Below are 17,164 nucleotides of genomic sequence, written 5' to 3'. Positions count from 1 at the left end.
AACCTCCGGAGAATGAAGAAAGTTTCATTATATTAATTCCAGTCCTCCCACCGTCAAGGGGCCGCCGCATGATTGATTGACAGGCCTCCCGCACAATCATCAAGCAGGACTTTAGTTATTGGCAGATTTACTAACCATTCAGCGATTTTTTAGGAGGGCGGTACTTCCGTTACGATGTCGTTTATCGTCCAATCAAAATGCATCGCATTTGTAATGGCCGCTGCATGGAAAATATTATTTACCATATGTTTAAAAACAAACGCGATGTTAACTTTTTGTTCAAATTGATAATTCGTCCAGTGACATCAAGCTCCATCCTGTCTTCCCGCCTCCGCGCCTCATTCCCGACTTCACGGCTCCAACATTACACCCACCCCATGATCATCATACCAGCCAATTAGAGTTCCGAATATTTTGACAGACAATTGTTTTGCTCACTCACGGAAGAAAGTATGAGTAGATCCCACCCACCAAGTGGTACAATCCCTTTTTAGCAAATAGATTCCAGAGCCCGTGTTGATTGATGCTGACACAGTCCAATAAAAATTTAGAATATGCGCATTGACGCACCATGTAACCAATGAGCTGTGACGGAGGGTTGACAGTACACTCAAGTTTGATAAACCAATAGTATTTGTGATTTACAGTGAGTGACGTTGATTTTAACTAATTAGACAACAGAACTCTATGATTGACGTTTATATTGCCCAACAAGGCCGGCGGAAGGGGATGAAGGTTGGGCGGCTTGGTTTCCACCCAGTTCCGGCCTGCTGATCCAGGCGCCCAGTGACAGGCAGACCGAGGCCTGGTGTGAAATTCTCATTGTAAGAGACCGCGGCCGCCCGCTCGCTCGCTGCCTTCCGCCCGATTCTCTTGGCTGAGGCGGTAGATTGTAACCCGAGAAGATGCCCGCGGTGTCTAAAGGCGATGGGATGAGGGGGCTGGCGGTGTTTATCTCTGACATTAGGAACTGTGAGTGCCTACAGATATATTTTTTTGGGGGAGTGGGTGGGGGCGTCCTTCAGCTCATTTATAATTCATCTGCCCTCTCCTTAATGTTGATCAGTCCCTTCCCTTTTAATTAACCAGTATTAATCTGTGCATCATATATTTTTATTGGGGCATTACAAGGGGTTGGGTTTGGGTTTGGGGGTTGCACGGTTTCCACGGTGATGCCGCGGAGTGCCGTCACACCCCATGGTGCTGGTAGTGCTCTGGAGCGTTTCCTTGGACTGACTTCACTCCCTCTGTGTGAGGGAGAGAGAGTGGAGGCTGGAGGTGGAGTCCACTCCTGCTCCCTCCTCCTTGCCCAGGAGGTCCCTGTTGTGCTCAACAAATGTGGACAATCGTGCCCTGTTGGGAGGGTTTTGGTGGCATGCCCCTTGTTGTGGGCACAGCACTTCCATTTTAGAAGGACCAGGGATGCCGCTATTTAGGGCAGTAGATCGAGGGCGGTTGCCTCTTGCCTCTCTCCCCCCTCTCCTCATGACAGCCTTATCTAATTCTTACATTTGTTCATTGTATATCTTCCCTGAACCAGGAATTTAGAGCAGGCCTGGAGATGTTGCAGATAAACGAGAACTGATGCCCAAAATGCAGGATCTGTCACTGAATAAGGTGCCAAAAGCTGAATTGATGTAGGGAGACTACCACAAGGGCAAAAGCGAGGTTTTCAGTCCCCTTGAGTGCTTTGTACAAAACAATGAGATTGCTCACTCTGGTTAATGCTGTAGAACGTCTGATAATCTAGTAAGATCAAATTGGTCAGGATGTTATGAGGTTGTTGACTGCATTCGTCAAAAAATCTGTGGTTAATGCACTGGAAGCGACTGCAGTCCTGGTGTAGAGCGTGCCCTTCCTTATTTCTCAATAGTATTGAACCTTGACCATCAGCATCAGAGTTACAAGTACAGCTCTTTACTGAGACCACTCAAAAATGATAATGACTGTACACTTCTCCAGTTCTGCCATAACATTTACTCCCTTTTGTGTTTTAGAACTGTACCCTATTTATTTTGCAATGGTGCAGATTGCAAGCTCCAGCAATACTTTATTGATGGCCTGCGTCAGTGTGTATTAAAAGGGGCCAGAATCAGGCTTAATATCACTGGTGAAATTTGTTAACTTAGTGGCAATACATGATAAACATAGGGAAAAAATCAATGACAGTAAGTGTATATGTGTATTAAATAGTTAAATTAAAAATAGTGCAAAACAGAAGCATAATAAACTAGTGAGGTAGTGCTCAGGGGTTCAATGTCCATTCAGAAATCAGATGGCAGAAGGGGAAGAAGCTGTTCCTGAATCGCTGAGTGTGTACCTTCAGGCTTCTGTATCTCCTTCCTGATGGTAACGATGAAAAGAGGGCACCTTAAACACTTTTATGATTTGAGTGATTCCAGGTTAGCAGGGACATATATGCCAGCATTTACCAGTTGTTCCGAGTTCCCCAAGAGTAATCACAAACTTGTTATTGGGACATCCCACTGTCTGCATTAGTGTTTTCATTTAGCAAAGTTGCTGAGCCAAAGTCCTTTGGAGGTTGTTTGTTCAGATCTGCTATGTGTGCTTTTGTTAGTTTCCTGTAAGTCTGCACAAGTTTGCTGTTTTGATTTGTTTCATTAGCTACCAAAATACACCTTCAGTGAATATTCTGCATTTAGAAACGTGTAATCAGATTCGGGTTTAATATCACTAGCGTATGTCGTGAAATTTGTTGTCTTTGTGGCAGCAGTACAATACAAAATATAATAGAGAGGGGGAAAAACTGAATTACAGTAAGTATATATGTAAATCAAATAGTTAAATAAGTAATGAAAAATAGCCATAAAAAAAGTAGTGAGGTAGAGTTCGTGGATTCAGTGTCCATTCAAAAATTGGATGGCTGAGGGGACGAAGCTGTTCCTGAGTCATTGAGTGTGTACCTTCGGGCTTCTGTACTTCCTTCCTGATGATAGCACTGAGAAGGGGGCCTGGGTGGTGGGGGTCCTTAATGATGGACACCATCTTTTTTGATGTATTGCTCCTTGAAGATGTCTTGGATACTATGGAGGCTGATTCTCATGATGGAGCAGACTAAGTTTACAACTCTGTGCAGTTGACTTCAATCCGTTGCAGTTGTTCTCCCCTCCCCACTCACCTCCTGGACCAGACAATGATGTAGCCAGTCAGAATGCTCTCCCAAGGTACATTAATAGAAGTTTTTGAGTGTTTGAGGTGACAAACCAAATCTCCTCAAACTCCTGATGAAACATAGCCACTGTTGTGCTTTCTTTGTAGCTGCATCGATATGTTGGGACCAGGATAGATCCTCAAGAGATATTGACACCCAGGAACTTGAAATTGCTCACTCTCTCCACTTCTGATCCCTCAGTGAGGATTGGTGTGTGTTCCCTCGTCTTGCCCTTTCTGAATAAAATGGATCTTCAACTGAGCTATATGATCTCTTCACATTTCTTCCACCTTGCTTCATTGTAAGCCCACTGGTAAATCATGACATTCCATCTTTCACTTGGTGGATGGGGGCACTATATTTGCTCAAAGACTTCCCCCATCTGTGCGAGCTTGGCAAGCTTACCGCAGAAAAGGAGGGGTGAAGGTGGGAATATGCATTACTGTCTGGTATGGAGGGGGACTACTCCATAGGATTGAAATGAGCTGCAGGGATTTGTAAACTCGGTCGGCTCCGTCATGGGTACTAACCTCCATAGTATCGAGGGCATCTTCAAGGAATGGCACCTCAAAAAGGGATTATCCATCTTATAAGGACCCCCACCACCCAGAACATGCCCTCTTCTCATTGCTACATCGGGAAGGAGGTACAGAAGCCTAAAGAGACACACTCAGTGATTCAGGAACAGCTTCTTCCCCTCTGTCATCTGATTTCTGAATGGACATTGAACCCATGCACGCTGCCTCACTACTTTATTATTTCTATTTATTTTAACAAGTTAAAAAATATATTTTTTTTCCCTATTATTATGTATTGCATTGTAATGCTGCTGCAAATTTCATGACATATGCTGGTGATATTAAACCTGAATCTGATGTTCAGCTCAGTATTGTGGGCTGCTGATGGTAGTGTAACATTACTACAGTGCCAACGACCTGGGTTCATTTCCCACCGTGGCCTGTAAGGAGTTTGTACGTTCTCCCCCTTGACCATATGGGTTTCCTCTGGGTGCGCCGGTTTCCCTCCATGTTCCAAAGACTTTCCGGTTAGTAGGTTAGTTGCCCCCATGGATGTAATTGAGCAGCGCCAATGCAGAAGGACCTGTTACCGTGTTGTATCTCTGAATAAGTTGAGGAATATGGCAGATCATCTACAGGGCCACTGCCAGTATTGAGATCTGCCTTTTCTACTCTGTTCTCCCCATGCACGTGAGGGTTTCCTCCGGTTGCTCCAGAGACATTGCGCAGACATTGAGGTTAGGATTGGTAAGCTGTGGGCATGTTCCGCTTTCGCCAGAAGTGTGGGAACATCTGCAGTCCAGCACATCCTCAGACAGTGTTGATCGCTGAGGCAAAACAACACACTTCACTGTATGTTTTGATGCACGAGTGACAAATAAAGCTAATCTTTCTATTTCAAATGTGCCAATAATATTCCTTACTATTTCTGAGGGCTTTAAAGTGGTTCACTGGTTCAGTTTGATGTCAGAGAATATATACAGCATAAAAGCTGAAATTCTTACTCTTTGCAGACATCTGCGAAACAGAAATAAATCCCCAAAGAATAAATGACAAAAATGTCAGAACCCCAAAGCCCTACCTCTCCCCTCCCATGTACAAGCCACAGCAAAAGCATTGATCCTCCCCCTTCCCCTACCCCGCCACTCGCTCCAGCAAAAGTATCGAGCCACTCCCCCCACCATGCAAGCAATAGCAAAGCCCCCGAAGAGACTGTCAGAAAACTACAGTCCATCCCAACACTTCGGTATCTCAGACAGGCGCTCTCTCACTAGCGAGGGGGAGAGAGGTCGCTCCTGCAACAAATGCAAGTGGCCAGCAGCCTCTCATTCACCCTTGAGAGAGAGCGAGAGGATCGCTGGTGCAGGGGCCTTCCACAGCAGCGCACACCGCCTGCTACCCCGATGTTTCGGTCTCCTGTGACACTTCACTTGACGAGGAACTGGGATGTCCACAGGGCCGCACCCCAAAGGCACACGTCTTCCAGGCTGCAAGAACCCACCGCCTGTGGAGAAGTCTAGTTTGAGCTGCAGCTGTAGATCACGGACTCCGACAGGACCCCAGCCACCTTGAAAAGAAAGGAAAGGCATGATAAAGGAGGAATAAGCTGTTTTGTAGGCAAACTGGAAGAAGTTGCCTGGGTCTGCAAAAAAGACCCCTGGCACCATTTTTTCTGGCTCAATATTGAAATAAGTGAAAGAGTGTCAGAAAATAACTGGAAGTTTGGGACCAAATTTGTAGGGAAAAAGCTAGAAAGTGGTCAACTGTTCTACTTCTGCAGCATATAGATTGGTGTCTCTGTCGATTTTTCATTGGGTCTGTTTAAAATGTGGCAGTACATCAGTCCATGAATTCTCTGCATATGTTTGCACACTAGTCGCTGAGAATTGTGACTGCAGCTGCCCTGGTTTATATGGATGGAAACCAATTTCCTGAGGAGAATAGCAAATCTTTTGATCAAAACTGTAATTAAAGATCAAAGATCCCAAGTTGCATCCATTGTTGAAGACTCATTGGCACATCAGCTGTGTCACTAATTCTGGGTGCTATTATTAAGCTGGTGGGAGTTCACTTGCACAGTTGTGAGTGCAGACGGACGGCAGTGTGTGCACGCCTTGAGCTTTAGGTCCCATACACCAGGTTCAGGAACAGTTACTACCCGTCAAGTATCAGGCTCCTGAACCAGTGTAGGAGACGTCGCTCAACTCAACACTGATCTGATCCCACATCCTATGGACTCACTTTCAAGGTCTCTACAACTCGTGTTTTCAGTGTTAGTTTAGTTAGTTATCAATCTGTTTATCTGTTATTATGATTTTTTTTTGTTTGTGCAGTTTGTCTTTTGCACATTGGTTGTTTGTCAGTCTTTATGTGCAGTTTTATCATTGATTCTATTGTATTTCTTTGTTCTGTGAATGCCCGCAAGGAAACGAATGTCAGGATGGTATATATACTTTGATAGTAAATTTGCTTTGATCTTTAGACTTCAAATCAGTGAGATTTAGAACATGGAATCTATTCTGCCTCTCAGCTTTGCAGGCCAAAACAAAATTATTGATCCTTCCCACCTTCCCGTAGCCTCTGGTTACAGCCCATCAAGCTACATTAAATATATGAGGGAATCTGCCTCCTTAAGGTAGAGGTATATAAGATTGAGAGGCGGAGATAGAGTAGACAAGGAGTATCTTTTTCCCAGGGTAGAAATGTCTAATACCAGGGGGCGTGCATTGAAGGTGAGGAGGGGGGTTAGTTTCAGAGGGGAATGTGAGGGGTAAGTTATTTTACTCAGAGTTGTGTTTGCCTGAAATGTGCTGCCTGGTATGGTGGTAGAGGCAAATACATTGGAGGCTTTTAAGAGATGTTTAGAGAGGCACATGGATGTGGGGAAGACGGGGAGACATGGACATTATGTAGGTAGGAGGAATTAGTTTTTTTTGGGGGGGGGGGTTGATTTTACTACTTTGCTGGTTCTGTACAATATTGTGGGCCGAAGGACCCGTTCTTGTGTTATCCTGTTCTGTGTTCTAGAGCAGGAGTTCCCAACCATTTTTATACTGTGAACCCCTATCGTTAACTGAGTGGTCCGTGGATCCCAGGTTGGGAACTGCTTCTCTTCAGCTTCTTCAGATTCCAGATTCAGTGTACCTTATTGTCATTTGTCAGTCTGCAAGTGTGAAAAAGAATGTTGTCACTCATTCAGGCAGAGAAAGATCCAGAGCCCCACACCTTCTGGGGGGAGGGGATTCTCAACCCCCCGCCTTTCCTTGATATCCAACCTTTTGCCGTTTACTTTATATCTATGACCTGTAGCTATTGAATTCTCTGATATGAGATGTGGGTCCTTCTTGCTTGCCTAGACTGGTCCTTGCATAATTTTGTACACTGTGCTCTAAAATTTAAATTCTAAATCACCTTTGTTCAAAAGAAACATTGACCTGCCCTTGTCTCATTACTAAAATGTCTTGTCAGAGTTCCCTTAAGTTTTCTCTGAATCGCTGTTAGAAATGGAGACCAGTATTTTTTCACATCAAGCCCTTACAAACAGCAATATTATAATAATCTCATTATCTTTTTCTGTCAGTTGAACTATAAATAGTAGTCATGGCAATGGCAGCAGTTCGGGCTGCTGGTTTGCACCATCGTGAGTCAGGTGTGTGATATGTGCTGTACGGAGTTCTCACATTCTCCCTGCGTAGCAGGTACTTGGTAAGACAACTTAAAACCACTGAAAGACTAAACCAGGGTACTTGACACTGTATAACGCACTTCCCGATAATGAATTTCCAAACCGAAAAAGTAAGTTCGATCCCTTATTAAGAAACCAGCAAAAGCGAACGACCTTGCATCAATTGAAAACTAACGAAACTAAATTATAAATATAGCAATCTCAGCATAACTAAGCATTCTAATTAGCGATAGTACTAAGTGTAATTAGCGGCTGAACTGAAATAGTGTAACTATACTCATTTGCTTCTACCACACCCCAACCCACATGACAGATTACACCACACAACACAGACAGAAAGTAGATACGTAGCTCCTACACCCCGTAACCATGTAGGTTATCCCCCACCCCAATATTCCAGTTAACTCCCACATCCCAAAGACAGACTACCATTAATTGTAAACACGAGGGAGTCTGCAGATGCTGGAGATCCAAAGCAACACACACAAAATGCGGGAGGAACTCGGCAGGTCAGGCAGCATCTATGAAAATGAATAAGCACTTGATGTTTTGGGCTCAGACCGTTCTTCCGGACTGAGAAGGAAGGGGGAAGATGCCACAATAAAAAAAAGTGGGGGGGGGGGAGGCTAGATGGAAGGTGATAGGTGAAATCATGTCGGTGAGAACGGTCGAGGGCTGGAGAGGAAGGAATCTAATAAGAAGGGAGAATGGACCATCGGAGAAAGGGAAGGAGGAGGTGACCTGGGGTAAGTAATAGGCAGCTGAGAAGAAGCAGGAGGTCAGTGAGGAATGGGGGGTGGGAGGTAGGATTTGTTTACCGGGAAGAGAAATTGATATTGGTGCCATCAGGTTGGAGGCTACCCAGTGGAATATAAGGTACTGCTCCTCCACCCTGAGGGTGGCCTCATCTTGGCACAAGAGGACACCATGGACTGACATGTCAGAATAGGAATTGAAATTAATATGTTTTGCTGCCAGGAAGTCTCACTTGTGATGTATGGTGCAGTGGTGCTCGACTAAGTGGTCCACCAACTTACAATGGGTCTCGCCAATGTAGAGGAGGCTGCGTTGGGAGCACCGGACCATAAGTTGTCCTTTTAGTATGGGTACGTGGTGAAAGAATCAATGGACAAAGACACAACAACTTGCAGGATTGAGGGAGAATGAAGCCCCTCCTCTGGTAAAAGTGTTCTGTTTTCACAGCCATCCATGAGGGGGTTTTGTCTGTGTCGGAAAATAGGGGGAAGAAAAGCTTTATATGGTGACCATACCAGGGGAGACAGATGAAATTCTTGGGTGTTGCCATGGGAGCTGGGAAATTAAGCTTCAGTTCTTAAACTGAAAATCCCATTGCCTGAGAAATGAGAGAATGCCTGCATCTTAAAAGATAAAATAGAGATCAGCTTTGTCACGAATACTTCAGAACAGAGAAATGCATTGTTTGTATCAAGTCAAATCAGTGAGGATTGTGCTGGGTTGCCCGCAAGTGTCGCCACACTTCCGGTGCTAACCTAGCGTCGCCACAACTCACTAGCCCTAACCGTGCATCTTTGGAATGTCGGAGGACCTGGAGGAAATCCATGACGTCAGGGGGAGAAAATACAAGCTGCTCAGAGACAACGGCAGGAATTGAAGCTCGATCTTGTACAACATTGCGCTAACTGTTGCTACTGTACCACAGTTAGTTCATATCAGAATTGTATTTTATATGTTCAATCTGAAGAGTTTTAGGAGTAAAGTGTGAGGAAATCCATAGTTTAAGAGATAACATTAAGGTAGGCAAAGATCAAAGATGAGATTATGAGATGGAGATTTTAAAGAAAAACTTGAATATCTAAATATAATAAGTCTACAGGTGCTGGAAATCCAAAGCAACACAAAATGCTGGAGGATCTCAGGAGGTCAGGCAGCATCTATGGAAATGAATAACCAGTCAATGTTTTGGGCCGAGCCTCCTGTTCAGGACTGAAGGAGGTCTTAGCCCAAAATGTTGACTGTTTGTTTGTTTATTTCTAATTACTGCTTGACCTGCTGAGATCCTCCAGCACTTCGTGTGGTTTATTTGAATATCAATGTTGGATCCGCTGTAGTGATAAGCTTAGTGCGGAGAGGACATACTTCAACCCATCACATCTATGGCTGTAGGTCGCTGACAGCAGTTCACCAAAATCCTCTGTCCTGGGCCAGTCTTTCACGTTGTCCCCAGGTGTAGCCCATCCTGGTGTACCCTTCCTCTCTCTAGAGCTTCTGGTGTTTCTTTTGCACTGGGTTTTCATGGGATGGGGTTGTGAGCCTCATGCCCAACACTCCTCCTTTCGCAGATGGGCTTGGGACCGTCTGTGTTGGAGCTAGTATGGATGGTGTGCAGTAGGTAATTGATTCTGGGGATAAGGGATTCAGTTATCAATTCTAAGATGGTGAGCCAAAAGAGTGCAATCTAAGTGTTAAATGCAACAATTTGGAATACAAAATAATAGCATTTATTGGAACAGGTGGTTTCTACAGAGGATGATATAATTTTGATATGTCACAGGCTGGTAAAGTCCAGCCATAGTCTAAATAGATTACATTGGCCGAGTAAATGCTTGTAATGACGTAAGTTGACACAGTAAGACTTAATCTGGTTAGGTAGTGATGAAAAGCTGTTTGATTAGGATGCTTCTGTTGTTTCAGATCAGGATCAGAATCGGATTTATTATTACTGACATATACTCACAAATTTATTGTTTTGTGGCAGCAGTACAAGACAAAAATTACGAATTTAGTGCAAAAGGGGACTCAGTGATCTATTCATAGGACTTTTAGAAATCTGATGGCAGACAGGAAGAAGCTGTTCCTAAACCATTGAGTGTGTCTTCGGATTCCTGTACCACCTCCCTGATGACAGTAATAAGAAGAGGGCATGTCCCAGATGGTGAGGGTCCTTAATGATGAATACTTCCTATTTGATGCACCAGCTTCTGAAGATTTTTCTTAATAATGGGGAGAGTTGTGCCCATGATGGAGCTGGCTGAATCTACAACCCTTTACAGTCTCTTTCGATCTTTTGCTTTGGAGCCTCCATACCAAACAGTGATGCAACCAGTCGGAGAGCTCTTCATTGTGTATCTGGAGGAATTTGCTAGAGTCTTTGAGCATAAGACCGTAAGATGTAGGAGCAGAATTAGGTTAATTGGCCCATCGAGTCTGCCCCGGCATTTCATCATGGATGAACTATTTCCCTCTCGGCCCCAATCTCCTGCCTTCTCCCTGTATCACTTGATGCCCTGACTAATCAAGAATCTATCAACCTCTTTCTTAAATATACTTAGAGACTTGGCCTCCACAGCAGCCTGTGGCAATGAATTCTACAGATTCACCACTCTGGCTAAAGAAATTCCTGCTCATCTCTTTTCTAAATGGACATCCCTCTTTTCTGAGGCTACGTCCTTTAATCTTAGATTTCCCCACCATAGGAAACATCCTCTCCCTGTCCACTCTATAGAGGCCTTTCAACTTTTGTTAAGTTTCAGTAAGATGTACCCTCCTCCCCCAGTGCAGGCTCAGAGACATTAAACACTCCTCATAAGATAAGCATTTCAATTCCGGAATCATTTTTGTGAACCTCCTTTGAAACCTCTCCAACATCAGCACGTCCCTTCTTAGATAAGGGGCACAAGACTGCTCACCATACTCCAAGTGAGGCCTCACCGGTGCCTTGTAAAGCTTCAACATTACATCCTTGCTTTTATATTCTAGTCCTGTTGAAATGAATGCTAACATTGCATTTGCCTTCCTTGCCACTGTCTCAACCTGCAAATTAACCTTTAGGGAATCCTGCCTGAGGACTCCCAAGTCCCTTTACACCTAAGATTTTTAAGTTTTTCACTTATTCCTGCTATTCTTTCTACCAAAGGGCATGACCATACACTTCCCAGCACTGTATGCCATCTGCCATTTCTCTGCCCATTCTCCTAATCTGTCTAAGTCCTTCTGTAGCACCTCTGCTTCCTCAAAACTACCTACCCCTCCACCCATTTTATCATTCACAAACTTGACCACAAAGCCATCAATTAGAATCGTAATTAGATTTAATAACACTGGCATATGTCTTAATTTGTTAACTTTATGGCAGCAGTACTCTGAAATACGTGATAAATATAGGAAAAAAACTGAGTTATAGTAAGTACATACATGTCTATTAAATAGTTAAGTTAAAATAATCACTGCAAAGAAACAGAAATTAAAAAAAAAAGTAGTGAGGTAGTGTTTGTGAGTTCAGTGTCCATTTAGAAATTAGATGGCAGAGGGGAAGAAGCTGTTCCTGAACCACTGAGTGTGTGCCTTTGGGCTTCTGTACCTCCTTCCTGACAGTAACAGTGTGAAGAGGGTATGTCCTGGGTGGTGGATATCCTTAATGATGGATGCTGTCTTTTTGAGGCATCGCTCCATGAAGATGTCTTGGATGCTATGGAGAGTCGGTATCCATGATGAAGCTGACTAATTTTACAAGTTTCTTCAACCTATTTCAATCTTATGCATTAGCCCCCCCGCCCACCCCATACCAGACGGTGGTGCAGCCAGTCAGAATGCTCGCCACGGTATATTTGTAGAAGTTTTCGCATGTTTTAGTTGACACACCAAGTCTCCTCAAACCCCTAATGAAATGTACCCATTTTCTTGCCTCCTTTATAGCTGCATCAATATGTTTCATCCAGGTTAGATCTTCAGATCCCTCTGAGGATTGGTTTGTGTTCCCCTGACTTCCCCTTCCTGATGTCAATAACCAGCTCTTTGATCTCACTGACATTGCCTGCGAGGTTGTTGTTGCGATACCACTCTCAGATAACTGGTATATCTCGCTCCGGTCCGCCCTTTTGCCACCATCTGAAATTCTGCCAATAGTGGTTGTAATTTATAGATGCCATTTGAGCTATGCCTAGCCACCCATGGGGTATAGAAAGGGTAGAGCAGTGGGCTAAGCACACATTCCTGTGGTGCGCCAGTGTTGATTGTCAGCGAGGAGCGAGACAGAGATGTTATTGACATTCTGCACAGAATGTGGTCTTCCAGTTAGGGTCTAGTTGCAGAGGGAGGTACAGAGGCCTAGGTTCTGTAGCTTTTCAATCAGGACTGTGGGAATGATGGTGTTAATTGCTGGCAATTCCATACCACATCTCCTCAAACTCCTGATGAAGTATACTGGCGTGCCTTCCTCGTGATTGCATCAGTGTGTTGAGCTTAGGATGTTTCCTTCGAGATTTCGCCGCCCAGGAACAAAGCTACCCTTGGGAATCAAAGAGGAGCTCTATAGGGGGACGGTTGTCTGGAATATGTCGGCAAGCTTGTTTTCAGTGCTGTTATTTATTCTGGAGGTGGAGGTGATGTAGTACATCCTAACAGAGGCTAAAAGGCCCACTCCATTTCCTTCAGCTCACTGAGTAAGGAGGATGTAGTGATTGAGATGCTTGATGTGAAAGTCTTGGGGGAGGGTGAGTTATTGCTGGAATTTGGTGGATTCTGCTGCATTGAGTTGTTTTTCTCTAAAAGAAAAATTGCTTGCGAAAATAAAGGTTAATAACTTTTTTGCCCTCTCCTCGTTTTTTTTTAGTTTTTCCTCCTTCTTTACTCTCTCTTCCCCCTTTCCTGCAAGCAGTGACTTGCTCTGGCATAATTCTAATACGGCTCTCCAGAGCCCAATTTCATGGTTCAGTGCAGGTCAAGAGTGTTGGCAGCATTTCATTTGTTAAATGTTGGTTGCCAATCAGCATCCACGGATGTGTTATCGACCAGGTCATCGCTGAGTACCATGGCTGATGCTTTATTTCCTCGCCCAGAGACCTGAGCTGTAATACTGTCACACCAACTGTGTGGTACCGTGGCACCCCTCCTGGGCCTCCTGATACGGGTCCACCACTGTAATACAGCTGGAAGTATTTTGGTTTTTATGTATTGCACGTGTGCAACGATATCAGCTTAGATGGAAATTCTACCTGGGAAACTTCACTCCAATCTACACTGCAAGAGGCTTTTACAAGGTAGTCTTTGGGAAATCTGGATCTATTTTAAATGTAAAATTCTTCATTTAAATGCACAAAGAATTTTTAAATCCTGTCTTTCCATATCTATTAAACCAAGAGATTCAGCTGGTAACTAGGTTGAGATGTACGCATTGAGGAAAGAGATATTCTATTGTACTATAGAATATCAAATTCTGACCCATATGTTGGTTCACATAGGCAGCAAAAAGTTCTAACAGGATCACCTGTGCAGACTGCAACGAGAACTACGTTATCCAGACAGGACTTAAGCTCTCAACTCTTTTAAGGAGCATAAACTGGCCGTGCGGAGACACAGCCTACTGTCGCTCATCTGGGTAGGTGAAGGCCGCGAAGGACACACCAGAGCTTCTGGCGCAGGCAAACACATGAGGCAGGCACGGAAAGTTTTAAAAGCGTGGTTCTCTTCTAATGACTGTGTTAAGAAACACTTTGAAGTTGACAAACCCCTAAGAGCCAGAGAAATGCAAGCCAATAGAATTCAAAGGTCAATTGAAGGGGTAGCAAATAGGGTGGGAGGGGGGGCTGTTTAAATGCGAGCACTCCCAGAGAGAAACAACAACAACTGCGCACTGAGGATGTCATCTCAACTGATGATGAAATGTCTACAAGCTAACTGCCAAGTTCAGTGAACACCGCAACATCATTGTCATCTGGAGAAAACAAGGAATTTTGCTTTCACCTTGATTAATTTCTTCAACCAAGATGCCCACAGACCCGGATTTGCGAAACTGGTGACTCGTCCACTGGAGGCCAAGGAAGATGGCTTGTCCTGGGGTTCGATAACTGTGTATATGGGTGGGTGGGAGGAACAGAGCTTGTTTTGCTGTTGTTTTAATGCTTGCTGTGTTTGGTTGTGTGGTCATGTTGTTGTGCCGAGCATTGCGAGCATGCTACATTGGTGCTGGAATGTGTGGCAACACTTGCGGGCTGCCTCCAGCACATCCTTGGGGATGTCGGTTGGTAAAGCAAACGATGCATTTCACCGTATGTTTCAAGATGCAGTTGATAAATAAACTTGAATCCTGAGTCAAGCTTTTCATTTCACAGTAATCTATTATACTTGAGCCACTTTTGTGATGTAATTAAAATTTACATGTAAACACATAATTTCTTGAAAGTGGTGTCAAATTTTACCTGGGGCACAAGATGTTTCTTAATATCACTCTGGTCAGTGATTTCCAATATCTGGGTACCTCTGATCTTTTAAAAATATATATAATTAGAGGTGAGAAGAGCTGTTGTCTATGTAGGTAATAGACTTTAGTTATGAGATCTTGCCATACATCCTAAGCTGATGTGTAGACCTTCTACTCCCTCATGTATTGTGTCAATGTTTGCACAATTAAAAAATTTGAAACCTGTAGAATTTCTTACCTGAAAGTTCAAAGTACATTTATTATCTATGTATACATTATACAACCTTAAGATTTTTCTCCTTATAGACAACCATGAAACAAGAAGCCCCAAAGAATCCATTTTATAAAAAAAAACAACAAACACCCAATACACAGAGAAAGGAAACAAATAATAAATCGTGCAAACAATAAAAGTAAACCAATAACATTTAGAACGAAATCGAGTCCTCAGACACGAAACCCTCAACCTCAGTTCAGTACATAGCCGAGTAAATGTCGCAGAGCCCCCAGACATGAAGCCCAGAGTAGGCCCACAGCCTCAGCTTCAGTTCAGCACGTAGCAGAGCAAATATCGCGGAGCCTGCAGACACGCAGATGGAGCAGGCCCTCAGCCTCCGCGCAACACGTCCCAGAGCCTCAGCCCCACTGAAGCGAAGAGCGGAGCAAATGTTGCAGAACAGTGAGCTGATCCAGCCTGACCCCTGCCTCTGGTCCCACCACCCTACCTTTTCAAACCACTGGCCTGGTGTTTAAATCGTCCAAACATTGGGTCGTTCTTTGCACTAGGGACTCGGGGCCTTGTCGCACCACTACATACCAATACCTGCTATCTTCTCTTGTAATTTATAAAACCCTGTATTGCTGTATAGACTAATTTGTTAGATCCTTAAGAAGTGGATATGACATAATTGAAGCATATTGTTTAAGAGATAATGGTTCAGGCTGTGCACTTTTGATTGTTACATTTTTTTCCAATAAAGTTAATCCATGTTAGCTGCATAATCATCTTGCTTGTAGAAGTTCATTCACCCTGCTTATCAAAACAGCTCATGATTTTCACCTCTTACTATTATCACCACACTGCTCTAAGTACGTCAAGATTCAAGATTATTTAATGTCATTTCCAGTACACAAGTGTAAAGTAGAACAAAATAATTGTTACTTCGGATCTGATGCAGCACAAAAACCATAGTAAGATAAAGAACATAATAATTAAGAAACTATTTAAATATAAATACTCAGCAGGTCAGGCAGCCTCTATGGAAAAGAGTAATCAGTCGACTTTTTGGGCCAAGTCCTTCATCAGGACTGTGAAGGAAAGTTTTGGCATCTTACCCCTTTCATTCTCAGCCTGATAAAGGGCCTTGGCCCGGAACGTCGATTGTTTACCCTTTTCCATAGATACTGCATGATCACTTCAGTTCCTCAAACATTTTGTGTGTTTTGCTTTGGATTTCCAGCATCTGCAGACTCTCTCTCGTGTTTTAAATATATAATTATGTAAGGTAGCTTATTTACATTGATTGTACATCTATAAAGTGACAGTAGATAGTGGAGTGTCAGTGCAGAAGATGACTGACAGGAAATGATACAGTAGTGGTGTTGGAGAAGTGGGTTAGTGGGTGGAGCCTTACTGTTTGTGGGAAGTAACTGTTTCGAGCCTGGTAGTTCTGGCATGGATGCTACCTAGCCTTCTCCCAGATGGGAGTGGAACAAACAGTCCATGAGCAGGGTGAGTGGGATCCTTCATGATGTTACTGGTCCTTTTCTGTATATATGTTCTTGCTGGCAGGTAGGCTGGTGCTGGTGGTCCATTGTGCATTTTTGACTACTCATTATAGAGGCTTCATGTCCACCGCAGTGCAGTCTCCATACCGCGCAGTGATCCAGCTTGTTGGGATGCTCTCTACTGTGCATCTGTAGAAATGAGTATAGATGTGCAAAGTCAGTTCCCTTCAGCCTCTTCAGAAATGAGAGGCGTTGTTGAACTTTCCTGACTCTGGAGGACGTGTTCTGGGACCATGAGAGGTTGTGCGAAATGTGCACTCTCCGAAGTTTGAAACTACTGGCGGTTTCCACTGCTGTGCCACTGATGTAAAGAGGAGTGTGAGTGGTGTGAGTTCTCCTGAAGTCAGTAACCGTCTCTTTTATCTTGTTGACATTGGTTTGCCTGGTAGCAGGCTTCAAACTCTTCCTCCTCTTCTCTGTAGACCTCATTGTTAGTATTGAGCCCCACCACTGTCGGGTTATCAGTGAGCTTGACATTGTGATTACTTGGGTGTTTGACTCTGCATTCGTGTGTGAGCAGTATGTATAGCATTGGGCTCAGCATACAGCCCTGGGGGTCACCTGTCTTGAGGATAATGGGGAGGGAGGAGTGGTTGTTTATCCTGATTGCTCATTGTTTTCTCCTTTCTTTTCAGGTAAAAGTAAAGAAGCTGAAATTAAACGCATTAACAAGGAACTGGCTAACATCCGATCAAAGTTCAAAGGTATGAGTACCCATTTGTCGATTGGATGCCCTTTTAGAACTGATTAAGTTGATCGAATTTGGTGACTGACCACAAACCTGGCAAGAACTCCACAACTTCGCTACTTACAGAAGCAGCATC

General features: G+C 43.8%; 1 protein-coding gene across 4 annotated transcripts in view; it reads left to right on the top strand.

The window, feature by feature from the left end:
* Positions 1–776: 776 nt before the first annotated feature.
* The window catches only part of ap2a1 (adaptor related protein complex 2 subunit alpha 1), a 109,816-nt gene continuing 93,428 nt past the window's right edge, over positions 777–17,164 (top strand). For all 4 annotated transcript variants that reach the window (XM_063062916.1, XM_063062917.1, XM_063062918.1 and 1 more), the window contains exons 1-2: positions 777–972; positions 16,976–17,044. In XM_063062916.1, coding sequence (XP_062918986.1) covers positions 906–972; positions 16,976–17,044 — 136 coding nt within the window. In that variant the 5' untranslated portion in view covers positions 777–905. The remainder of the gene's footprint in view (positions 973–16,975; positions 17,045–17,164) is intronic.

This window comes from Mobula hypostoma, chromosome 11, assembly GCF_963921235.1.
Source record: "Mobula hypostoma chromosome 11, sMobHyp1.1, whole genome shotgun sequence".
Classification (NCBI taxonomy): Eukaryota; Metazoa; Chordata; class Chondrichthyes; order Myliobatiformes; family Myliobatidae; genus Mobula; species Mobula hypostoma.
The sequence above is the reverse complement of the archived record's forward strand: the minus strand, read 5'-3'. Positions and strand labels throughout refer to the sequence as shown.